This window comes from Geotrypetes seraphini, chromosome 8 (assembly GCF_902459505.1).
Source record: "Geotrypetes seraphini chromosome 8, aGeoSer1.1, whole genome shotgun sequence".
NCBI lineage: Eukaryota > Metazoa > Chordata > Amphibia > Gymnophiona > Dermophiidae > Geotrypetes > Geotrypetes seraphini.
In genome coordinates this window covers 118,361,845-118,388,471 of record NC_047091.1, presented here as the reverse complement: position 1 = coordinate 118,388,471, position 26,627 = coordinate 118,361,845, and the positions used below count along the sequence as shown (strand labels likewise).

The window sequence follows — 26,627 nt, the reverse complement described above, 5'->3', positions numbered from 1 at the left end:
CAAATGTTAGACCTGTTTCTGGGTATATTTGACCTGATGATTCAGTGTTCTCCTATCAGCTCTAGTTTTTGAGATAGAGAACATGTGCCATATACCACTCTTCACTCTGTCTGCCCATTCAATATCAGGATATTTTAGTGTTTAAATTAATATCTTTTAAGCATGAAGGAAATATATTAAAAACTAAAAGAAAAGTGTACAACATGAAAATCTACTTATTTCATACCAAAAGCACAAGTTTATGATACAAACTTTCCAGTCATTCGAAACACAAGAAACTCCTTTTGTAATACTTCCGAGAGTGGGATCTGCCAGGACAATCCCGCGTAAGATTTCAACAATAGTCTGCCATCATGTGTGCATCCCATCTTCCTGGTATCTGGCTTCCATTGTTTTTATACCTTGGTGAAATCTTTCACCTTGCTCTTTGCTTAAGTTACCAAGATTCTCTGGAAAGTGATCTAAGTGACTGTGCAGATAATAGACTTTAACATTCGTGTTACAGCCAAGCCTGTTGAAATGAAAGAGCATATCCTCTACTAATTGTGTGTAGTTGTCGGCCTTCTTTTTCCAAGAAAGTTTTTCACAATAAGAATAAATGAAGACCAGGCACTTGATTCAATTTCATTCATTGATGCTATGAAATGTGGGTCATTTATAAGTTGTCTGATCTGTGGACCATCAAAAATTCCTGCCTTCTGTTCTTCCATGGTATGTACAGGTAACATAGATGCTATTTATTCAATGCATGAACTGTCTTTATTCAAAGCCTTTACAAATTGTTTCATCAGGCCTAGCTTTTTTTTTCCTCTCTCTCTCTTTTTTCTCCATCAAGCCTTGTGGCAGTATGATTCTATCTCATGCTACCAAAAGGTTCATTGATTACATTTTGTCCTCCAACCACCATATATTCCCTTGGAGGCCAATCTTTTTTTGGCCAATGTTCATGTTTATCTCTACTATTTCAAAGGCATATCTACTATCCCATATCTAAGAAACTAGAGCTAATGCAGTATATCCAATGCAATTTTCTGAATCAGCGCCCCCAAATAACCCCAGGAACAGGTCAAAAACCCAAGGCACCATGAAAAAAAATTTTTTGTTGGCCTGTGATATTTATACTATAGAGATATCTAAATGCCTATCACACAGGTGTGAAACTCAAGGCCCGCAGGCCGAATCCGGCCCACCTGGCCATTTTATGAGGCCCACGGTGCAATGCGGCATTTTCATTGCCGCCCACGGTGTTATCTTCTGGCCTGCTCCCTTCTCCTCACTGCTGCAGTGTGCACTTGCCGTGGACAGCGGCTCCTATGTGCGTCCTGCGCCTGAACTGGAAGCCTTCTCTCTGACATTGCAATGTCAGAGGGAATGCTTCTGGATGAGGCGTGGGACGCGTGAGGAACCACCGCCCATGGCTTTGAGCACACTGCGGCAGTGAGGAGAAGGGAGCAGGCCAGAAGATAATAAATGTTTGGCCCTGAATTTGTTTAGGATTGTATTTTAGCTGCCAAATTTTAGACCATTTTTCAAGATGCTCATTCAACAAAGAGGCAGATATCTGACACTTTTCCACAATATTAGTAGCAAAAATGTTAAAAAGAACTGGATCAAGAACCAATGCCTGCAGCGTTTGCCATCTCCTAATCATCAGTTTCCAACTCAGTCAGTCACTTCAGGGCCCATACTGAAGACACTCTCATGCAGCTGTTGTGTCAATCACAGGCATGCCAGCGCTATTGGATGGAGGGGAAGGAAAGGGAGGGGCAAACATCAGCTTTCAACAAGTGCGCATAAGACAAGACACGTGCTTTTGAGATTTTTTTTTCACCCTGAATCTATTGTACAACTATACTATTATAATTTATGTGGTGTATTTTAAAATATTATATCATGAGCCACAGCCAGAAAAACACGTCTGAGATGCGCTTTTCACAGTACCAGCACCTCCGGACCAGCCAGTAATTTTTGGTCATCAAAAGTCAGTGCCACACTTGGAAAATCACTCAACAATGATAGAGAATCACCCGGAGTGCTTGTTTAAATATTAATGAGTCCATTTTACTAACATTTTAATATTTATGACCTCATTGTAATACACAATGTGTAATTAAACTCTGAAATTTATTGCCGGAGAATGTGGTGAAATCAGTTAGTTTAGTGGGGTTCTAAAAAGGTTTGGATAATTTCCTAAAAGAGAAGTCCATAGGCCATTATTGAGATGGCATGGGCCATGGGGAAATCCACTGCTTATTCCTAGGATAAGCAGCATAGAATCTGGTTTGCTACTTGGGATCTAGCTAGGTACTTGGGACCTGGGTTGGCCACTATTTGAAACAGGATACTGGGCTTGATGGACCTTCAGTCTGTCCCAGTATGGCAATTCTTATGTTCTTATTTGTATGGCAGAGTTGGAGGCTGCTAGGAAGCTTGGAAAAGATCACATTCTGATTATCACATGGTAAAATACTGCCACACTATAATGGCTGAAACCGGTTTAGTACCATTGTTAAAGGCACGGTAAGTCTCCTATGTAGAACTGTATCAGAGGCTTTGCCAAAACCTAAGTACATCACATCTAGTGATCTTCCTTGGGCTAAATGTCTGGTCACCTAATCAAAAAATTAATCAGATTTGTCAGACAAGACTTGCTTCTAGAAAAATCATGTTGCCCGAGGTCCTGCAATCCATTGGATTCAAGAAACCTCCCTATTCTCTGTTTTAGGAGCATTCCCATTAATTTATTCACCACAAAGGTCAAGCTAACTGGCCTGTAGTTCCCAACCCCATCCTTACTTCTATTTTTGTGGACAGGGGCTACATTTACCCTTTTCCAGTCCTCTGGGACCACTCCCAACTCTAAAAAGTATTGAAAAGGTCAGACAGCAGAGTTATCAGAACTTCCCCACATTTCTTCAGAATCCTTGAATGTATGCCATCTGTCCCATCACTTTGTCAGCTAGCTCCTCCCAAACACAGTTTTCTGAAAATCATTCAAGGTCTACCACACCTCCATTCCTATTTTTGTTTGTCTTCTGCAGTCCTACTCCCAGCCCTTTATCTGAGAACACAATAAAAAATCTTGTTAAACAATTCTACTTTATCCTTACCAGCTTCTACATATCCCTCCTTTTCACCTTTGAGTCTAACATCAGTGGTACAGTAAGGGGTGTGCAGGGAGGGGGCGGTCTGCCACGGGCGCTGTCTTGATAGGGATGTGGCAGCCATCCTCCTCTCCACCCCACGCTACTTCCCTGCTCCACTTCCCTTCCCCGTACCTATGTAATGTTCCTAGTGGCAAGCAGCAACCTCTAACCTGCTGTTGCGCCTGCATTGGCTCGTCTTCTGATGTCACTTCCTGGACCTGCACCTAGGAAGTAATGGCCGAGGGAGAGCCCAAGCAGGCGTGACAGCCTTCTTCAGGGCTCCAAGGGAGTAAACAAATGTGGATATTACCTGAGGATTTTTTCCTGTGTTGCTCTCAAACCAGTTGGTTCCATCCATCTAGGTAATATCCACATTTGTTTACCCCCTTGGAGCTCAGAAGGTGGTTTAATCAAAACAAGGATCATGTTGTGTCCACACCACCTCAAACATATGTGGATTTCACTCTTTGAATGTATTATTGCAACATTTGATTTACTCAATAAATGATTGCATCAGGAACATCTTTTTCCACAGTTCCTTTTTGGCTTCACCATTTCACTCTGGAACATTTGGATTCGTTTTTTTGTTTGCTGACTCTTTCATATAGTTCCTCCTTATTCCTTTAATTTCCTTCTTCTTTATCAATTCCCTCCACCTTCAGTACAATCCCTTCAGAATCTTCACTCTCTTATTGCTCAACCTCCTATGTGATTTTAATATTCATCTGAACCAAAATAATGCTCCTCATAGCTCATATCAACCTCACCCAACACATCACATTCCCAACTCATCTATCTGATCATACTCTAGAATGCTATTATATCTCAAAAACATGATTATTGATCTGCTGATTGCCTATCCGATACGACGGAGGTGATCAGCGGAGTGCCGCAGGGCTCGGTCTTGGGCCCGATCCTATTTAACATCTTCGTAAGAGACTTGGCTGAGGGGCTTCGAGGTAAAATTACATTATTCGTCGATGACGCCAAACTATGCAACATAGTAGGCAACCACACAACAGATGAAAGCACAGTGCCCGATAAAAGCTCAATGCCCGACAGTATGACGCAGGACCTACTCCTGCTGGAGCATTGGTCAAAGACTTGGCAACTAAGTTTCAATGCCAAAAAATGAAAGGTCATGCACCTTGGCGGCAAAAATCCATATAGGACTTACACCCTAAATGGTGAGATCCTAGCAAGGACTATAGCAGAACGTGACTTGGGGGTGATCATTAGCGAAGACATGAAGACTGCCAATCAAGTGGAAAAAGCTTTATCCAGGGCTAGACAAATCATGGGCTGTATCCGTAGAAGTTTCGTCAGCCGTAAGCCCGAGTTCATAATGCCGTTGTACAGATCCATGGTGAGACCCCATTTGGAATACTGTGTACAATTCTGGAGGCTGCATTATCAAAAAAATGTGTGGAGAGTTGAGTCAGTTCAGCGAATGGCCACCAGGATGGTCTCAGGTCTCAAGGATCTCCTGTATGAGGAACGACTGGGTAAGTTGCAGCTGTACTCACTCAAGGAACGCAGAGAGAGGGGAGTCATGATCAAGACATTCAAATATGTCAGAGGCCGTATCGAGGTGGAAGAGGATCTCTTTTTCCTTAAAGGACCCACGGCAACAAGAGGGCATCCGTTGAAAATCAGGGGTGGGAAATTTCATGGCGACACCAGAAAATATTTCTTCACCGAAAGGGTGGTTGATCGCTGGAATAATCTTCCACAACAGGTAATTGAGGCCAGCAGCGTGCCAGATTTTAAGAAAAGATGGGATTGGCATGTGGGATCTCTTCATGGAGGTAGTTAGGGGGTGGGCCATTAGTGTGGGCAGACTAGATGGGCCGTGCCTTTTCTGCCGTCATGTTCTATGTTTCTATGTATTTTTGGACTGATCATTCTAATTACCGGTAGTTTTTATCTTACCCCTCATAATATACCCTTACCCTCAGATCCTTCCCCTAAACCCATACAAGACCTTAGTAATTTTACTGAAGGTAAGTTTCAAGGAACACTTTTTTCACAGTCCCCAAACTTTCTCTGATTTTCCTCTTCAAATACTGAATTGCAATCCTTTATTACAAACCAGCCCCTGCTAGCATTATCTCAGCCTCTTCCTCTAGGAAATTAAAAAAATCCTTGGTTCACTCCTAACTTCCTACTCTTAAAACAACATTTGTGGCACCTTGAAAAAATATGGCTTTTGTCATACTACTAATCTAATGAGGGAGTTTATATACTGCTTAACCGATAGAGCTCAAGATGACTAAGACTAGAGATAAACCTTTGAATTATAAAAGTTCAGTCACAAACCAATCCATAGCTATAAGCTTTAAATCTAAGACAAAGTCAAATACTGATGAGAAAAAGAAGTCTTCTTCTGTTCTTATATATCTGATATACAGCAGGCAAAGAAAAAATAGTTTTCATAGCAAATTATTAATGCCCTCATTCTGGAAAGATCTATTGAATTCTTAGATTTCTTACATCTATCACTCCCATCTCTCAGTTCTCTCCAGAAGGCCCAACTGCCTCTGACTTGACTTTGCATTTTTTTGCCAAGGCTAATTCTCTCAGAACTTTTCTTTCCCCACCATCTTCTATCTCACACCCCCATTCTCTTCTGTGTCCAGCTCCCTCAAGATCCCCTCTGTGTCATCTTGTAATCTTCCCTCTGTTGCTAACATTTCATTAACACTTGATTCTATTTCAAAAATGGCTTCATTGCTCGATCCTCTTCTCTCACATTATGTCAAGAAATTCATTGATGTCTTTATTTACCCACTACCTGTTATGGTATCTAAAAGTCTTGAAAATGATATCTTTCCTACCAACGGGAAAACTGCCTGACTCTTCCCTAAACAAAAACTATCAAATTAGCACCCTATCTCTCAGTTACCATTTGTCTCAAAAATAATGTAATATTTAGTTTTACGCCATAAAAGGAGAAGAAAACTGCAAAAAATCAAGCCAAGCATAAAACAGCAGAGAAGACCAAGTCATCAAGCTGAAGAGCATACTTTAATGAGAGCATACAGTATATGCAATGTAGAGTAAAAATGGACCGTTTGTACTCTACATTGCAAATATGTTCCCATTAAAGTGTTCTCTTCAGCTTGATGACTTGGTCTTCTCTTCTGTTTTATATTTAGTTTTACAACAACTTTCCGACTATTTAGAAAAAACTAATGCATTACATCCTCATCAGACCAGCTTCAGAAAAGGTCATAGTGCTGAAACTGTGCTCCTTGGGTTGACTATCACCATTCTCCATTATCTCAACCAAGATAAAATTGTTACTCTTCTTTCATTAGATCTATCAGCTGCATTCGGTTTTGTTGACCATTCCATTTTACTTGAATGATTTACTGACCTCAGTATCTCTGGTATAGCCCTTAACTGATTCCAAGAGAATTTTCAAATAGATTATACTGCGCTTATTTGCATAATTCATCTTCCAATGTATTAAAAACTGATTATAGAGACCCACAAGGCTTTATGCCCTATTCCATTCAACATCTATATGGCCCCACTACTGACCCTTATTCATACCCTTGGACTTGCTGCCTACGTGTATGGGGATGATATCCAGATTGTTGCCACCTTAGAGAATAATCACCTACAGAACATTAATGACCTTAATACGGAACTACTTACTATAACTAACCATCTGCTGCCAAGCTAAAAATAAATCCTGAAAAAACACATGCCTTATTGATGTCTTGTACCGGTTCTTTCATCCTTGATCATCCAATCTCTATTGCAGGAACTCATGTTTATTTTGAATTCTCTGTGTCATCTTCAATTGAAACCTTACCTAGCACTTCTGTATTTCTCATATAGTATAACGCTGCGATTACAAACATAAAATGATTTATTCAGTACGCCAGCTATTTACAAAACTAGCACTCCAGGTCTTCATTCACTCATTAGTAATTACAAACCTAGGGCCGGATGCACAGAGCTCCGGCAACCCGGTAGAAAGCACTGAGTTGGGAATGAGTTTCATTTTCTGGGCAATGTTCAGCAATGCTGTGTACCACGGTGAAAGGGGGCGGAATTATGCCTGGTACCTGTGCACAAGAGGTGAATGTTAGGCACAGTTCGTGTGCGCGGGCCAAGTCCACTGCAGGGCTGTGACTGCGGAACTCAGGTAAAGAGAAAGAAGGGCAGATGCAGCTGAAGACCCTTTTGCTGCTGCAAATTTGGAAGTCTTTTTCCTTTTATTTCTTTTGTTACACATTGGTTTTAGACGTGGGGCACACATGCACAAAATACATGCAAACTGCTCAAATTGAAGCATACTGCTCTGACCAGTGAAGTCACCAACAGCTCCAGACCTGCCAGAAAAGTTTCCACAGTATGAGGTGGGCGTTCCTTGCTGTGCATTACGTGAAGTGCTCCTTTTAATATTAATGAGCTCCTTGTAATGCTCTGTGGCTGCTACGTGATTGGTAAATTCCCCAAGAACTCTTTTGTGCATTGGAGGCTAAGCTAACTTGCAAGTAAGACTGGCTACAACCAGTCTTACTTGCACAGCAACCTTCTGGACATAAGGGCTCTAGACCAGTAACATAGTAGGGGGGGGAGGGGTTAGGGGGACAGCCCCGGGCGCCATTTTGGTGGGAGCACTGGCATCCCTCCTCCTCTCCGCCCCTTCCCACTCCTTCCCTCGCCCTGCATGTGCTCCCCTTTTCCTTCCCCCATACCTCGTAGTTGTTCACCACCATGAGCAACAACTTCAACATGTTCCTCGTGACCGCATCAGCTCTCCCGCTTATGTCACTTCCGGATGCCGCACATAGGAAGTGATGTCAGAAGGAGAGTGCCTGAGATTGTGAGGAGCACGCTGAAATTGTTACTCACAGTGGTGAGCAACTAGAGGTACGGGGAAGGGAAGGGGACGCATAGAGATGGGGGAGGGTAGAGAGGAGGGTGGGGGAGGGGCATCTCCGCTCCAGGCACCTCTTACCCTCGCTACGCCACTGCTCTAGACTACTGTAACAGTCTCCTTCATGAAGCTAAATCCTCAGAGTTTCAATGCCTACAACTAAGCAATGAAAGTCTTAACTGGATCAAACAAAATTCAATTATGTTACCCCTCTTCTTTGCGAGGAATACCGGTTGCCTATTACTCACTGGATTACCTTTAAAAGTCTCATCCTAGTACATAAAATTAATCATTCTGGCCTCCCATTGTATTTATCATGGCATTTGATCCTTTATTTCATTTCCAGAACTCTGAGATCCTACCAGACAAACATATTAATCATTCCTTCATTTCATCAAATACGCTTTGCCTTTGCGATCCAAGGCCTTCAGTCCCGTTGGCCCTACATTACAGAACACCCTTCCTCTACAGCTTCATTTAGAAAAACCTTCATGAAGCTTTCTAGCTTCCCTTAACAACTTTCTTTTTCATGATGTCTTTGGCCTCTAATTTCGGTTTTACTCTTCGCCTCAGGGAATCCCGGGCAACGGAAGGGGTGTGTCTGCATAATTCTCTCTGACTTTGACTTTTTCTCTAGCTTTACTGTTAACAAAATGGAGTTCCTCTTTCTTCACCTTTTCTCTTACTAGTTTTCATTTTATATATTTTTATATTGTGTAAACCACCCTGAAAGACAATTCTAGTAGATCAAGTTTTAATAAACTTGAAACTTAAACCTGAGGAGGCCTAGAGTGGGAGCAGAAGCAACTGGAAATCACTCCTGCCCCATTTTTACTGTGGAAAGTGGAAATCCTATAGATCAAACCCTTTGCAGGGCCACATGGATTTGTAGGTACCTGGAGGGCCTCAGAAAAAATAGTTAGTGTCTTATTAAAAAAATGACAATTTTGCATGAGGTAAAACTCTTTATAGTTTATAAATCTTTCCTATTGGCTAAGACTTAATAATAATATTGTAATTTATAGCTAAAGAGGCATATGATCAAGAAACTGTTTTATTTTACTTTTGTGATTATGATAAACATACCGAGGGCCTCAAAATAGTACCTGACGGGCCGCATATGGCCCCTCCCCCCCAGGCTGCGAGTTTGAGACAACTGCTATAGATGGTGCAAGCAGTCTTTGGGGGAGGGGAGAGAGAGCAGAGAAGGCACATGAGGGGGGTTTTCGATTTTTAAACTTTGGAGTTTTGTTTTCATTTCTGAAATGAAAAGGAAACAGACTCCAACATGGGAAGACACCTGGGGTTGGGAGTTGAGAAAAGCTTTTGGGCTGCTTGTTTGGGAATTATACTGGCTAATGAATGGGGTGGGTGGTGTTAATGGTTTCAAAAAAAATCTAAAATAGACATCATATATTGTGCTTATTCTAAGCAGTTTGGTTTGAAAGATATTGATGGATACGTCATACAAAACTCATTTGATGTGGTTTGTTTTAATTATGTACTGTTCTGTGTTATGCTTACATTTTAATACAAAGACCTAATGAAATTAAAAGAAAAAGAAAACAAACACGTTTTCAGTTGAAAGTTGCTCTGGGTAGTTCTGTGGTAGGACGAGGGCGGAGAAGGCTCTCTGAGTGTGGGATATTTATATAAGAATCAGGATATTAAAGAGATGAATTGAAAATGCTACACAGATATATCACAGGTAGTCTTTTACCAGATTAGAGAATGATATGGGGACAAATTTTTCCCCGTCCCCGCAGGAACTCATTTTCCCGACTCATCGAGTTCTTTTCCTGTCCCTACCCCATTCCTGAAAGCCCTGTCCTCATCTACACAAGCCACAAACACTATAAAATCATAAGTGTTCGAGGCTTGTGCAGTTAAGGCAGAGCTTACAGTAATGGAGCCAGGGGCAGGGACAGCGACAAGCTTAAGGGGACGAGATGGGGGAAATTGAGTTCCTGCGGGGACGGGGAAAAATGTGTCCCCGTGTCATTCTCTAAACCAGATCACCTAGAAAGAGAACAAGACTGAGCAGTACCATAGTTGTAGCCAGTAACATAGTTGTAGCCAGAACATTAAAACAAATCAAAAGTACATTAGACAAGTTTTGGTTACCAAAAAAAAAAGAACATGTTGGTTATTTTCACAGTGCTCTGGTGAATTGTTTAACTTAAACTGCAAACCTGGAGGAGGATCTGACACAGACTGAAAAGTATTTGACGACTTAGAAAATAATTCAGGACAGAAGATGGTAGGGTAAGACAGGGAGCAGTCTTGCTTTCTGGCACCAGTCCCACCCCACCCCTCCGAACAATATTCCTATGCCAATCATTTCCACATTAACCTTTTCTTTTCCCTCTTTTGCAGCTTAAGTAGGAGTGGCAGTGAGGAACAGGAGTGGTACTGGGGCTTTCATTGACATCAGCTACAGCTTCAAGCGGTCAAAAAATAAACACACACACTCCACCGCAGCCAAACTGCACAGGCAACATGCAGATCCTGGTGCACCATGTCGATCACAGAAAGCGTCAGTACTCTGTGATGAAAAGCCAACTTGGATGCAAAGGACTTGGTTCTTCCCTGTATATCAGCCTTCTTTGGCAGATCAGACACAAGTCCTCACCTGGAAGCAAAATGCGGTTGGCCTGCCCTGGAGAACGTTCTTCCCTCTTCCTTCTGTTTAACATTAAGATGTTACTATTCTGACAAAATTGTCCCTGTGCTGTGTAAGCACCTGTGTGTCTCAGGATATAAGGACAAGAGAGATTTGGGCTCTTCAGTTCTCTCCTGCTCTGTCAGAATTGGCCTCTGTGTTGGGCTACAGTGCAGGGAATATCATTCATCGCAGGGGTCACAGCCTATGGCTTCCATTCACACTCCACGTCTGGCAACTGGATGGCATGACTGTGTAATAGCTGAGGTGTCCTCTCCCTAGCTTGTGCATCATCCCCCCCCCCCCTTAGGAGAATATCTATGTGATACCCTGTTATTGAGAAAGACATGGGGGAAGCCACTGCTTGCCCTGGATCGGTAGCATGGAATGTTGATACTCTTTGGGTTTTGGCCAGGTACTAGGGACCTGTATTGGCCACCGTGAGAACGGGCTACTGGGCTCAATGGACCTTTGGTCTGACCCAGTAGGCTATTCTTATGTTCCGTGTTCACACTGCAGTTAAGTAAGGGATAGTGTACAGTATTTAGGAATAACTCCCTGTTAAACACCGCCATAATGTCATACAGGAAATTACATTACACTACATTGGTGTCTTCTATCCCGCCAGTACCTTTCAGTTCTAGGCGGTTTACAATAAGAAATTAGCCTGGGCATTCCAAGGGAGATTACAAGGTTGATAGCTATACACAAGGCAGCAAGCATTCTACTTCAACACACAGATTATACTGCATAGCTCTTGCCTCTCCAGCACACATGCACTTCTTCTCCCTGTGTTTTCTAACTGGGCTCCTCCTATGTCGGCCCTACCATTGCGCGACTGTGTTTTTCAGCCTCTACGAGGATCCACAGTGAGTCTCTGTACGTAGCCCTGTACCACTCCACCTCCTCCACAGGCTGCTTTGTGTCCTCTACAGGTCTCCTTCATGGTCCTAGATGAATCTGGCAGTAAGGGGCAGCTCATTCTCTAGATGACTATTTTGGAGGGCAGGGCGGATGAAAGGACGGGGTTTGGGTAGGTTAAATAAATGTAGCCCTTGAGATGATTGTTCTAGTCTTGGATTGTAAAGGAAACATGCTCTAGGTGGTCATATGTACTACCCTGTGTTTTAATTTCAAAAATCCAAACAGCTCACATTCTCCTGTTCTAATAATTATTATCGACAGATGCTTTTCTGCTCTTCTTAAAGCTGAGCGACACACTCTGCGCCACTGTACACCGGCAGGTTCAACTCAAATTTCTTCTGCAGGTCATAAGGCAGAAAGCGACCGGCTACAAAATGGTGTTTTCCTAGGAACTGTGTGGCACACTTCTTGGGTGCGGTCAAGGAGACAAGAACCTCAGGAGTGATCCCTTCTGAGTGCCCCGTCTCAGCATCCCACCCTGGCAAGAAGGAAAACCAAAACAATTACACTCCAGAAGTCATAATAATAATAATAATAACTTTATTTTCTAGACAAGTTAGGCAGTCCCATCACAGTAACAGGGCAGCTGTCTGCAGATAAGGACCCTCCTGGCCCTCTTCACCTCCGGTTCACCTTCCCCCCCTCCACCCCTTTTACTCTCACACCACGGTGACCCAAGCAGGCCCGTTGTTGAGCTACAGTTTTAAGAAGTGGCTAGTTCCCCCTGCCCCCTTTAGCATTCTGCCAGCATTAACTTCACTGATCAGGTTGCACATCCACACATCAGAGCGAAGATCACCAGGGATTTAAAAAAAAAAAAAAAAAGACCAACAACGCAAAATGCAGCAGTTCCAATGAAGTAATAAAACCAGATCAAAGTAATCCTAGGCCTTTGGGTATAAAAAGCTTTGTGGCATCCAGTTATAATATTCCAGCACAGTCCAGGCTCCTTCACTGGTAAAGGGTGGGAGGGGGTTGTATTTAGTACTGGTCAGATGTCATTTTAAAGCTATGAAATCACAGTCTGCTATTTTTGGGGCTGGAATGTCTATTGGGTCAGAACACCGCAAGTCTTTATTCATTGCCCTTCCTCCACCCGGGAGGAGGGCTCTTCTCTCTTCTCTTTATACATGTGCTACAAATACAAAGTGCAGGACAGTAAAACTTACCCTGAGCGACATTTTTATATGCCAGTCAAGAAGTGGGGGAAGGGTGGGGAGCAGAGGGAAGAAAGAAAAAAAAAAAATTCACAAAACCCCTTGAATTTTGAAGCCCTGTAATACCCTAAATTAGTGTGTTCTCCACTCAGATGGCATTAAACCTCATCCATGAGAGGGGCAGGTCCTGCCAGGGCTCCTGTGGCACCGAGTCCATGGTCACTGGCGTCTACCAGCGTTTAACTTGGTGCAAGATGAGACATCCGCCTCTGGAGCTTCTGTTTATTATTCCATCTGATGAATTCCCCCGCTTTTTGAAGGTAGCTAAATGGCAATAGCAGACGGGGCTCAGCAGACACTGGTGTGTTTTTAAATTACATCACGTCTCACATTTTCTGCAGAGCAGCAGAAAGGATGTGAAATGCTCCTCAGAAAAAAGCCACCACCTTGGAAATCTAGGTAGATGCAACCCCAGTACGCCTGAAGCCAGCGCCGCGGTACTCCTTAAAAGCCGCAAACGCCACAAGACTGCAAAATAAGGCTTATTTGACTTGACCTGACTGGAAAAATCATCTCGTATATTAAGGTGCCAGTGCTGTGGCTCAGGAATCCCAGTGAAAGGGCGCCACTGGGATTATATTCATCAAAGGAAGAAAGGAAATGGGGTCCCAGTACTGTACAAACCATTAAGACGTGGTAACGCTCTCCTCAAAGAATCCCACCCAGTCTGCCTCTCGCTGCTCACTCACAGGGCACAGAGCAATCTTAGTGACTGGGGGCCCGGGAAACAGGATATTAGGCCCTACTCCATCACACTGGGAAGAAGATAGAGCAAGATGTGAACGTTAATACAGAGAGAATGTGCTTTGCTGCTCCTGTCCCCTAACCACTGAGGATGCTTTGTTTTTGAATGTTCTCAATGCGGTTCAGGGGACTAACAGCACCCAGGCCACAACCATAGGAGTCAACGTTTCAAAATCTAATCTCATCTAGGGTTACCAGATTTTCCTTTGGGAAAATCCAGACCCATGGCCATGCCCCCACCAGGACCGCCCAGTTCTGCCTCCAGCCCCGCCCCCAGACGGCATCCGTGCATGCGCAGACATGTTGCAATGACGTCACGCGCAAGCACGGACGCCCCTTCCCGAAGCAATTATGTCAGGAAGCTTTTCAAAACCCAGACAAAGTGCAGGGTTTTGAAAAGCCGTCCAGACCCCCTAGACATGTCCTGGGAAAATCCAGATGTCTAGTAACCCTAATCCAGGGGTCTCAAAGTCCCTTTCTTGAGGGCCGCAATCCAGTCGGGTTTTCAAGATTTCCCCAATGAATATGCATGAGATCTTTGTGCATGCACTGCTTTCAATGAATATTCATTGGGGAAATCCTGAAAACACGATTGGATTGCGGCCCTCAAGGAGGGACTTTGAGATCCCTGGTAGTATTTCTGAGTCACGCTATACCTAAATAGGTTCAAGGCAACTTAAACTATAAGGAATTACAGAATATTTAGGTTACATTATAGCTGTTTGAGGAGGGGAGAGTTATGAATGGAGTAATAGGGAATAGAGCAGGGGTAGGGAACTCCGGTCCTCGAGAGCCATATTCCAGTCGGGTTTTTAGGATTTCCCCAATGAATATGCATAAGATCTATTTGCATGCACTGCTTTCAATGCATATTCATTGGGGAAATCCTGAAAACCCGACTGGAATACGGCTCTCGAGAATAGAGGTGCTAAACTCAATGGGAAGTATCTCTCCCTGGACACAGTTAAAGGGGTTGAAAAATATTGAGGGTGATCAAGCACCTACAGCATCCACAGAGCCAGCTCCTGTGGCCACAACACAGGAAGATTGAGCCCTTTGTTCCTCTCCTTCTTCTCACAAGGAGTGTTATGACACAATGAGAATGAAGTGGTGCAACATGATCCCATGGCATTCCTTACCCGAAGGGATGTCTAGGCTGACGAGAGGCAGTTTGATTTGTTTAAGAGTGGTTAAGATACCAGCATATGGTTCCTTCACTGTGGTGGGGTCAGTCTCCAATCCGAGGATGGCATCCACTACTAAGTTATAAGCGCCGTTTATAAGCTGCACCTGGGAAGGGTGAGGGGAAAATCAAAAGCAGCTCTGAAGAAGTAGGATAATGTCAACATCTCAGCACTTTCTGTTGCAAAACAAAACAGTGTCAATCCTGAAGGGAAATATATGATCTCAAATGAATTTCACTTCTGGTAGCTGTGGGCATTTCTGGTTTCTAGAGGAAGGGGTTCTTGGGAGACTTCATATCATATTAATAAATCACAATAAATAAATATCAAAAGTGGAAGAAACAGTTTTTAAGTTGCACATTGCACGTACCAGAACCTTGTGAATACTTTGAAGAGAGAGAAATAGCTGATTTCTAGAAGATGAAATTAACCCATCTCATGAAGTTTCCTCTAGTTCAGTCAAAACTATTGGGGGTCTATTAATAAGGTTTTCTCTAGTAAATAGGGGCCTAGGGGAGGGATCTGGTATTTGGAGATTTTACTTCTCTTTCATATCCCCCTCCCAAATTACTTTTTAGTCTAGTTTCCTTGGCTATGTGCCAGGGCCCCTGCAAACACAGTTCCTAAATGTGGCCACTAGATGTCACTATTGTACGATGACTAGGGCTCCCTCCTCCCAGGGCCTGCAGACACTCCCTCCAAAGCATGCTGGGCCAGGAGCACTGTTACCAAGCCAGGTTAGACTCTTTTTATTTAATTTTATGGTAATAACTGAATACTTAACAGTGAAACACAATTAAAAGGGAACCTCAAAGCTATTTAAAAGCATTTTCAGAAATAGAAAGCACAGTAGCAGGATCCGACAGGACTCCCAGAGGTTCCCAAAGTTACCGTGTCATAAGGATAAAATGATCTCGTGCAAAGTGCAGACCTTATATATGAAATATTAGAAGGTAAGATGCTACTTCAATGTGCTGTGAACTTGGCATTTTTTCTGGGCAGAGAAACCTCAGGAAATGAAATGGAGCAGGTCCCTGCTTGCAACAGCCCAGCACAAAATGAAAAGAAAAGGAAACAAATACTGAACAAAATCAAATGCAATTCCCCAAATACACTTTACAGGGAGTGTGATGGTAATTAAATCCATTATGGTGTATTTCACGGCTCCAGTAGATTTTTCAACCTTTGCTTTCCTCTCCCCACCCTAGGGCCTTGGATTCTTTTCAGCAGGTCATTAGTACTTCATTTTAATTATGCTAATAACATGTGGGTGTTTCTTTCTCCGCTTCTTATGGAGAAATAATACTGCAGCAGCCAAGTGGTGGGTATCTTCCCTTCCTTAAGATCAGGACCTGCCTATCCCCTACCCCCACCCCCTATTCAAAAGAATTTACAAAGGAGCATGAAAAAGAAAGTAGTCGGAACATCAATTTCTGGTAAACTTCTTTTTAAAGAGGAAACTCTGGACTTTGGCAATGAGCCCCAGCAGCTGGTTCTGGTCTAGGGCAGGGTTAGGCAATTCCAGTCCTCGAGAGCTGGAGCCAGGTCAGGTTTTCAGGAAATCCACAATAAATATGCATAAGATGGATTTGCATCTCAAGGAGACAGTGCATTCAAATCCATCTCATACATATTCATTGTGGATATCCTGAAAACCTGACCTGGCTCCGGCTCTCGAGGGCAGGGGTAGGCAATTCCGGTCCTCGAGAGCCGGAGCCAGGTCAGGTTTTCAGGATCTCCACAATGAAAATGTACGAGATGGATTTGCATTCACTGCCTCCTTGAGATTCAAATCGATCTCATGCATATTTATTGTGGATATCCTGACCTGGCTCTGGCTCTCGAGGACTGGAATTGCCTATCTCTGGTCTAGGGGATAGGGATGATTTTAGTACATTTAACTAATCTTAAGATTTCCTTACAATCTCTATTGGAAAGTTTTGCTGAGTATGGTGATTTTTCAGGATTCAAATTAAATATGGATAAATCTGAAGCTTTGGCTACTAATGATAGTTTAAGATTACAGTGGGGTCCTAATTTTCCTCTTAGATGGATGGAAGATAAATTTAAATATTTGGGAATTTATATTCCTATAGATTCTAAATTTTTATATGGTTATAAGAACATAAGAAGTTGCCACCACTGGGTCAGACCAGATGTCCATCGCGCCCAGCGGTCCGCTCCCGCGGCGGCCCATCAGGTCTATGACCTGTGAAGTGGTTCCTGACCATTTCTGTAACCTACCTCTACATCTATCTGTACCCCTCAATCCCCTCATCCTTTAGGGACCTATCTAAACCTTCCTTGAAACCCTGTAATGTGCTCTGGCCTATCACAACCTCCGGAAGCGCGTTCCATGTGTCCACCACCCTCTGGGTATAAAAGAACTTCCTCGCATTTGTTCTAAACTTGTCCCCTCTCAATTTCTCTGAGTGACCCCTTGTACTTGTGGTTCCCGATTTGATGAATTACACAAAACAAAAGTTATTAAAATGGCATTCTTTGCCTTTATCCTTAGGTGGTCGTATTGCTCTTTTTAAAATGGTTATTTTTCCTAAATGGTTATATACATTACAAATGCTTCCCCTAGAATTGACAAATAAAGATTGGCGGAAATTAAGAACAGTTATTACTAAATTTTGTTGGGATGGGTAAAAGCCAAAATTATTTTTTGATTTTTTACTAGGTTCAGGAACATGGAGTGGCATGGGTCTTCCTGATCTTCGGATTTATGGGAAGGCTTGCTTACTACGACATATTAGGGATTGGGTGTTTGATGATGTTTTATTTTCTCCTATATTATATGAAAAAGCCTTCTATTACCCTTTTCATTTATTATATCTTCTTCAGATACATCCATCTAAATTACCGATCCATTTTAAAGGTAATCCTATTTTATCTTCAATGAGGTCAGTTTGGGGAAATTGAATTAAATTATGAGATATAATCCATGTATAACAGATTTGCTACCTATTCAGGGTAATGGAGATTTTCAACCTAGTATGACATCTAAGATTTTTAAAATTTGGGGGCTTAAAGGTATTTATTATTTATCACAAGTATTGGATGAAACTGGGAAGATTAAGAGTTTTCCTGACCTTTCTCATTGTAGTGGGAGGGGGTCCTGGGTCATTATATGTTTATATGCAATTGGTAAATTATATTAATAAATTGAAGAGATTGAATTTTTCTTGTGGAGTTCATGACAGAATTATTTCTTTTTTTAATCAATGTGATGATGTGCCTATTTCAGTTCTTTATTACACGAATGGTGGTGGAATATATTACCTACCCGTACATATGATAAAATTCTACAAAATTGGAATGAGGAGTTGGGAATTCAGATTTCTCTTCTTGATTTTACTCAATCTATTAATAGACTACCAAAAATTATAAAAGGGTTTGTTTGGAGAGAATATACTTATAGAATTTTACATAGGGCTTATTTTTCCCAAATTCAAGCTTTTCATGCAAATTTAATAGATACCCCAATTTGTATTAAATGTAATAAAGATCCTGGCACATTATCTCATGCTTTTTGGTTGTGTCCTTTGATCAACTCATTTTGGTCTGCCATCCATTTATTTTTGGGTTCTTTATGGGGTAATTCGATAGTGGGTTGTCCTAGGCGGGGAATAATTTTTGGTAAAGCATCAGCTTGTGGGGTTTTTGGCCAACTAAAATGTCTTTTATTTCAAAAAGCCTGTATGATTGGGCATAAATGTATTATGCAATTTTGATTGCAGAAAGAACCTCCAAGTTTTTGGCATTGGAGGAATCAATTACATCGCTTATTTTTGTTTGAGAGTTGGGAGGTTCGAGGTTCGCCTAAAAATCTCTTTTTATGGAGGTTTGGGATCCATATATTCAGAATCTTTCACCAAAAATATGAAGTTTGGTTATCATTGATTTATTATGAAAATTAGGTTTATTAATTACATTCCAGTTTTTTATTTTCTTTATTTTTGTCAACTTTCATCCAGGGTGTGGGATTTCATTTATGGGAAGATAGTGGGTAGGAGATGGAATTACGGGAGGTGTAGATACGATTGAATTAATTCATATGGAAATTAAACTTGAAAGAATGATTTAAATTTGTATGAAATATTATTGTGATTCTTATTGTATTGAATGTATTTTTGTATTATCCTATTGTACTGATTATTTGATTCTTTCAATAAAAATTGTTATACATAAAAAGTATTCACTTCTCCTGCAAGGGATATTTTATCAACTTTTTGTATTCTTCCTGTGCAGACTCTGGAAGTAATTCCATAACGGGGTGCATACTTTAAGTAGAAGTTGACTGAATTTCATTTTTAGTTTCAGTTATGGTGTTAAATGTGATCCCAAAGCCTAATTTGGCCTTTTTGTTTGTTTGTTTCAGCCAAAAATACAAGTGTATTTTCAGCTGAAACCAAAACTCTGGTTCAGTCCCTGCTCTCTTCCTCTCCACCCCCCTCCCTGGATCAAGGCCCTCTGAATAAAAACAAGGTCCCCCCCAGACCCGCCACCCCTGTGAGTTCAGACCACCCACCCCCAAGCTTACCTTAAAAGCCCCTGCCAGCTTCAGTGTCAACATAGGGCAGTCTCATAAAGACTGCTGCCAGAAACGGCGGCAGCCATATTGAGATTGGAGCCTGCAGGTGTAGGGCTGAATACCTAACCATGCCGGCTCAAAGCTCAACATGGCTGCCATGACTTCTGGCAGCAGCCTCACGAAATCCCAACAGCCATGTTGACAACAGAGCCAGCAGGGACAGAGGTGAGTGCAGCAGATCGCTCCTGCACTACGAATGCTTTTAAGATAAACCCAGGGGTGGGGAAATCCGGCCCCAAAAGCGGTGGGAGGGCCTGGGGGGAGCCATTTTGCCTTTGTTCTTGGGGAAGGCCGGGGGGGGAGACTGAGCCTCTGAGGTGAACTGCTCCTGTTTGGAGGAGGGTTGAAGGAAGGGGGTGCAGCAGTTTTCATTTATGGTTTCCATTTTGGCTGAATCAAAATGATAAAAATTCAGTCACAGGTTTGGTTTCAATAGAAATTAGAAAAGATGGTTTTGGTCGGTCTCTACTTTAAGTGGTAAAATAATCATCCATTTTGGAAGGTTTTTCAATCGTTAACATGTGGTTTGGGCACTGTACATTTGTAAATGACGCTTTACAGAATACTGCATAGCTAAAATGTATGCACTGGGACATAATAATGCGTATTTTGCCAGTGAGTGTGCAGAGGAATGGGCATTTCATAGGGTTACCAAATGTCCGGAAAAACCCAGACATGTCCTCTTTTTAGAGGACTGTCCGGGCTCCCGGACAGACTTTCCAAAAACTGGCATTTGTCCTGGGTTTGGAAAGCCAAAACCAGTTCCGGCCACATCTAGAGGGCCTCTGAGCATGTGTGGATGATGTCACACACATCCGCGTATGCTCCAGACCCACCAAAGGCGGCCGGAGCTGGTTGTAAAAGAGAGGAGTCTTGCCGGGGGCAGGGCTGGGGGCAGAACCAGGATGGGACTGAACAGGGTGGGGTTGGGAGGCGGAATGGGGAGGGGTTATGTGTCCGGGGTTTTCTTTTTCATAATATGGTAATCCTAGTATTTTGGCAAGTGCTCAAGTATACAGCTAGATTATAAAATACTAGAATTTATATGACCAATATTGTTGCAGCCATTTCATCTGTTCTAGGATTGGTGTAAATATCTGTATCTGCCACTTACACTAGCCTTCTTACCCTCTTATCCTAAGTGCCTGCATACAAAATACCCCTCTACCTGTGTCCTACCTTTCAAGTACAGAAAGTTAAAAGCAGAGGCATGCCATCTACCCCATCCGGCATTAGAAATGCAACCACATACCTCTGTAGGCAGGTAGGACAGAAAGGGGATATCCATCTTTTCACATTGAGTGGTGAAGTCCTTGTACAGGGAATTCAGGGACCTCTTGGGATAGAAGATTGTCGGTTCATAGTCCTGGGCAGGAAGTAATACATTTAGTTGAACATTGTTAGTTCTCTGCTTGTTTGTCTCCTGACCCCTTCCACGCACCCCCACCCCCAACGTAGGAACTTTACCAGCCTCCTCAGGCCACTTCCCCCTCCTCAGCCCCACCAGCCTCCCTCCCAGTTTCTCCTGTGGATATTCCACAGAGCAGGTGGGAAGCAATAGATCACATTCACAGACAGACAGATATAGGCATCAGAACAGCAGTAGCCATAGGTGCCACAGCACCACCAAAATACTGAGCATGCAATCCAACATCTGCTCCCTGGACCTGGATTTCTTCTTAGATGTGTCTGCTGTCCTCCAAATCCAGCACCTCCCTTCCTACACTTTACACCTTTACCGGACAGCAGGCCACAAAGACACAGCCTATGATAGTGATAGCAGACACTGTGAAATCTAAAATGGGAATGTGTACAAAGTTGTTAAAATGCATGTGGATTGTGAAAAATTACAGGCAGACCTTAGGAAATTGGAAGACTGGGCATCCAAGTGGCAGATGAAATTTAATGTGGACAAATGCGGAGGGTGGGGTAAATTTTCCCAACTTTTATAGGTACCATCAAGCCTATATCATGCGTCAGGGTATGTACTGGATCCTCCCTGAGCTCATGGAAAACCTCCCAGACTGGTTATGGTTGGAATGGCAACTCATGTCACCATTGAGGTTGAGTCATGTGTTGAGTGTTCACCATTGAGGTTGAGTCATGTGTTGAGTGTTAAGATGCCTAGATTATATAAGGATAATAGAATCCTAATAGATACATGGAAAACCTTAAAATATGTGAATAATTTAACACCTATTTCGGTTCATATATCAACTCATCAGACCCTATGGCTGAACTCCAAAATTCAAATTGGCGGATTTAAGATCATCTGGAAGTATTAGATGAAAGCGGGTATACGTACTTTGGATGATGTTATTTCAGATGGTAAGCTGCTTGATTTTTCACAATTGCAACACAAATTTGGTCTTAATAAATCACAAAATTATAGATGGTTGCAGTTGATGCAGGCCATTCAGGTTGGGTTCCCTGAATGGAAAAATCTCAGTAATCAGTATAGTTTGCCGCTTATATGGCTTTCAGGTGGACTTCCTGGGACATCAGGCCACTCAGTGGTATAAATTAATATCTGGATTTTTAAATAAGAAACCAAAAACTGATCTTCGGGACATTTGGAGCATTGAGATCAAGCATCAAATTACTGCATCTCAACGGCCACATATTTGGGCTTGGAGGATGAGATGTTCAGTGTCTGCATCTATGAGACAAACTGGTTTTTTTCTGTTACATAGAGCATTTTGGACCCCAGTTCGTTTACAGAAATTAGATAACTCTAAATCTAATAGATGCTGGCACTGTCATCTTGAAGCTGGGACATTAGATCATTTGTTATTCTATTGTCCATTAATACTTGCTTTTTGGAAATCAATATAGGGGTCAAATAAATAATTTGTTAGATAATCCGGTAGCATTATCCTATGACACCGTATTGTTTGGCATGGCAATGAGGGCAAAAAGTCAAATATCCTCTAATAACAATAAGCTTCTACTCATTATGGCAGGGGTTGCCATACAACAGATTACGAATAATTGGAAAAATTGGAATAGGCTGAATTATAGCTTTTGGTGGAACTCTTTGTGTCACATATTCAAAATGGAAAGGATAATTGCCATGCAGCAAGGAAATTTTAAGAAATTTCAGGTTATTTGGGAACCATTAACAAGATGCTCTAAAGATTGAAATTACTGCAGAGAATAAATATAAATTTTTTCCCTTTTGTTCATACACATCCAGGGTGGGAATATTTTATGATTTCTTGTGCTTATGAATAACTTGGGTATAAGGGAGGGGGGATATTTGATGCAAGTTAGAATTTGATGATATATTAAGTGATGTTAAAGTATAAATGATTGTATTATATGTTACACTTATTGTGAGTTTTAAAAATGAATAAAAATTAACAAAAAAAAAAATGTGGACAAATGCAAAGTCATGCACATTGGGAAGAATATCCCAAATCACAGTCCACCTTGGGGGTTAGCGTCCAAGAAAAGGATCTGGATGTCATCATAGACAATACGATGAAACTTTCCACCCAATGTGTGGCTGTGGCCAAAAAAGCAAACGATGCTAGGAATTATTTTAAAAAAGGGATGGTTAACAAGACTAAGAATGTTATAACGCCCCTGTATCGCTCCATAGTGCAACCTCATCTAGAGTATTGCGTTCAATTCTGGTCTCCTTATCTTAAGAAAGATATAGCGTTACTAGAGAAGATTCAAAGAAGAGCAACCAAGATGATAAAGGGGATGGAACTCCTCTCATATGAGGAAAGACTAGAAAGGTTAGGGCTCTTCAGCTCAGAAAAGAGATGGCTGAGGGGGAGATTTGATTGAAATCTACAAAATCCTGAGTGGAGTAGAGCGGGTACTAGTGGATAGATTTTTCAGTCCATCAAAAATTAGAAATAATAATAATAATAACTTTATTTTTGTATACCGCCATACCCGGAAGAGTTCTAGGCGGTTCACATCAATTAAACAAGGTTACAAGTGGTTTACATTAGTTGAGCGGGGTTACAAGCGGTTCAATAACAAATTGATCAAAGTTGCCAGGGGGGGTGAGGGAAAGATGTAGAGGGGTTGTTAGATAGAAGGGGCGTTGGGATCTTGGTCTTGGAAGAGGCGGGTTTTGAGTAGTTTTCTAAAGCCGAGGTAGTTGGGGGCCTTGAGGGCCATTTGGGATAACCATGGGTTTAGCTTAGTGGCTTGGAAGGCGAGGGTTTTGTCGAGGAATTTTTTAGAGTGGCAAAGTTTAAGGGAGGGGTAGGAGAAGAGTTGGATTCTGCGGGAGTCCTTGATGCTGTGATTCAGGGCGAAGTGAGGGATGATGTAGCTTGGGGATAACCCAAATACTATTTTATAGCAGAAGCAGGCGAATTTGAATAGGACTCTGGATTTTAATGGCAGCCAATGGAGTTTGTGGTAGAAAGGGGTGATGTGTTCCCATTTTTTCAGGCCGAATATGAGGCGGACAGCAGTGTTCTGGATCATTTTGAGTCTCCCGATGGTTTTTTTTGTGGAGCTTAAGTAAATGATATTGCAGTAGTCCAATATGCTAAGGATGGAGGATTGTACTAGCAGGCGGAATGAAGTGTCGTCAAAGTATTTTTTTATGGTGCGGAGTTTCCAAAGCACCGAGATACTTTTTCTGACGGTATTGTCCGTGTGTTTGTCAAGGGATAGATGTTTGTCTAGTGTGACGCCCAGTATTTTTAGGTTTTGTTCAAGGGGGAAAACGGATCCTTTTACTTGAATTGTGGTGTCTTTGATTTTATCTTTGGGGGTTGCTAGGAAGAATTTTGTTTTATCCGGGTTCAGTTTTAGTCTGTATGATAACATCCAGTGTTCTATCTGATTGAGTATGCTTGAGAGGGAGGTGAGGAGCTCTGATGTGACACTGGTTAGCGGGATGACTATAGTGATGTCATCTGCGTAGAAAAAAAATTTGAGCTTGAGGTTTTGCAGAAGGTTTCCTAGGGAGGCGAGGTAGACGTTGAACAGGGTGGGAGACAGGGGGGAGCCCTGTGGCACGCCGCAGGAGTTCTCCCAGCTATATGAGAAGGCGTCGTTTTTGAATACCCTGTATGATCTGTTCCGTAAGAACCCGTGGAACCAGTTAAGGACCTGGCCCGAGATGCCTATGTAGGCGAGGCAGTCGAGGAGAATGTTGTGGTGGACCAGGTCGAATGCACTGCTCAGGTCGAGTTGTACAATCAAGGCACTGGAGCCTTGGCTGAAGAGTGTGTGAAGGTGGTCTAGGAGAGAGGCTATAATGGTTTCGGTGCTGTGGTCGGAGCGAAAGCCTGATTGATTGTCATTAAGGATATTGAATTTATCAAGGTATGTAGTAAGTTCGGCATTAACCAGCCCTTCTGCTATTTTGGTGAATAGCGGGATGCTTGCGATCGGTCTGTAGTTGGACGGGATATTGGGTGGTTCTTTTGTGTTTTTTATGATTGGGGTGATCGAGATGTGGCCTTGTTCTGCTGGGAAGCTTCCGGTAGATAGTAGGAGGTTAACCCATGCCAGCATATTTGCTTTGAAGTGGATTGGAGCCATTTTCATAACATTAGGGGGGCAGGTGTCTAGTCTACAGAAGGAGTTGGTATATTTGTTATAGAATTTGTTGAAGGATTGCCAATCGATAGTAGTGAATTGATCCCAGTTTAGGTCTGCTCTGGACCCCGGGTCTGGTTTGGAACTGTTGTTGTCTTGGAGGGTTGGAAAGTCCCCGTGGGGATTGGCAGGGGCAGTTATCGAAGTTCTTAGTTTCAGTATTTTGGAGTTGAAGAAGTCGGCTAGGGAGTTGGTGGTTAGTGTAGGTTCTTCGTCGCGGTTATCGGTAACTGTCTCGAGATTGTAAAGATCGTTGACCAGTTTGAAAAGGTTACTACTGTTGATTGTGACATTTCCAATTTTTTGGGCATAGAAGTTTTTTCGTTTATCCTTGGTTAGGGTTTTGTAGTTTTTTAGTTTGAGTCTCCATGCTATTCTGTGCTCTTGGGTTCCAGATTTGGTCCATTGTCTCTCCGATTTTATGAGGTCCTTTTTTGCCTGTAGTAGCTCTAGGTCGAACCAGCCCTTCTGGTTTGAGGATCTAATTCTGCTGGTTTTTAAGGGGACACTCGATGAAGTTACAGGGAAATACTTTTAATTGTCAAATATATTTTATTGAGCTCAACAAAAGGAATGAAACAGGTAAGAATATGCATAACAGCTAGAACAAGCTCAAAACATTTTCAAGAAACCCACACCATACTACAGCTCCCCTCCCAGAGCCCCAAACTCCCCACCCTACCCCATGTCCTCCTTCCAAGTGAATTCCCAGTAGCGAACTGCATTGCAAAAATAAGCAGATGTACTTAGAAAGGGTATAACAATATAAAAGAATATCAACAGTTAAGTAGGCGGCTACAGGCCACTGAAGTCATAGTAGTCCAGAAGGGCTCCCAAGTGTACTGAAAAAAGTGACCCGGGAACGAGAAGTCCCGCACCTCCCGACACTCCCACATCAGGAGAGTAATCATCCGGCACCTCCACAGGTAGTAGTCGAGCACCTCTCCATCAAACCATTTAAGTAGAATACATTTCAAGGCAATAAGTATTGTCCATTTGAGAAAAGCAGCAACTCCTCGTTTGCGGGGAAAATAATGTGGAACAACTCCAAACAGGACCAGTGGAGAGCGCTTGATAGTGATACCCCAAATACACTCCACAAAAAGAAAGATGGAGTCCCAAACCCGCCTCAGGAGCTTGACAACGGTGACAGGCCGCAGACATACAGAACCCAGCGAGATAAGCCCGCTTAGGAGAGATATACAAGCGAAGAGTCAGCTTATAGTGTTGTTCCCAAAAAGGAGTATATTTACGAAATGCAGACAGCCTGTGAACAGCTTGTAAAATCACATCATCAGGCAGTTCTATAATAAGATCACAAGCCCAGGCTTCCCACAACCTTGAACGGTCAAACAAAGGGGACTCATCTTTTAAATGACGATGATGGAATTTAAGCGGGACAGGAAGTTGGGAACCAATAGTAAAGGCCGTAGATAACAGCTCCTGGCAAGAAGCCGTTAAGGAGCTCAAAGGTAAAGAGTGGAAGTAATGTTGAATTTGTAGGTAAGCAAAATAATCAGTAGGCGGGAGATCAAATTCCTTCCACAGCTGAGGGAAGGACCGGAGTTTCTCATCATCGCCCACCAATTGAAACACATAATGAATACCCCTTGTTTCCCATCGTGCAAAACTTGGTCCATCCACCCCAGGGAGGAAAGAGTTATTATAGCGGA

The 26,627-nt window shown here is 42.4% G+C and overlaps 1 protein-coding gene and 1 long non-coding RNA gene across 3 annotated transcripts in view; one reads left to right on the top strand and one right to left on the bottom strand.

The window, feature by feature from the left end:
• The first annotated feature begins 7,967 nt into the window (after positions 1-7,967).
• On the top strand, positions 7,968-11,099 carry LOC117365737. Its single transcript, XR_004540448.1, has 3 exons — positions 7,968-8,036; positions 10,202-10,308; positions 10,420-11,099. It is a non-coding gene; the product is annotated as an uncharacterized LOC117365737 (long non-coding RNA).
• The window catches only part of YJEFN3 (YjeF N-terminal domain containing 3), a 115,150-nt gene continuing 99,550 nt past the window's right edge, over positions 11,028-26,627 (bottom strand). For both annotated transcript variants that reach the window (XM_033956504.1, XM_033956505.1), the window contains 3 exons: positions 20,627-20,740; positions 14,730-14,880; positions 11,028-12,107 (listed from right to left, as the gene is read on the bottom strand). In XM_033956504.1, the coding sequence (XP_033812395.1) occupies positions 11,908-12,107; positions 14,730-14,880; positions 20,627-20,740 (465 nt within the window). In that variant the 3' untranslated portion in view covers positions 11,028-11,907. The remainder of the gene's footprint in view (positions 12,108-14,729; positions 14,881-20,626; positions 20,741-26,627) is intronic.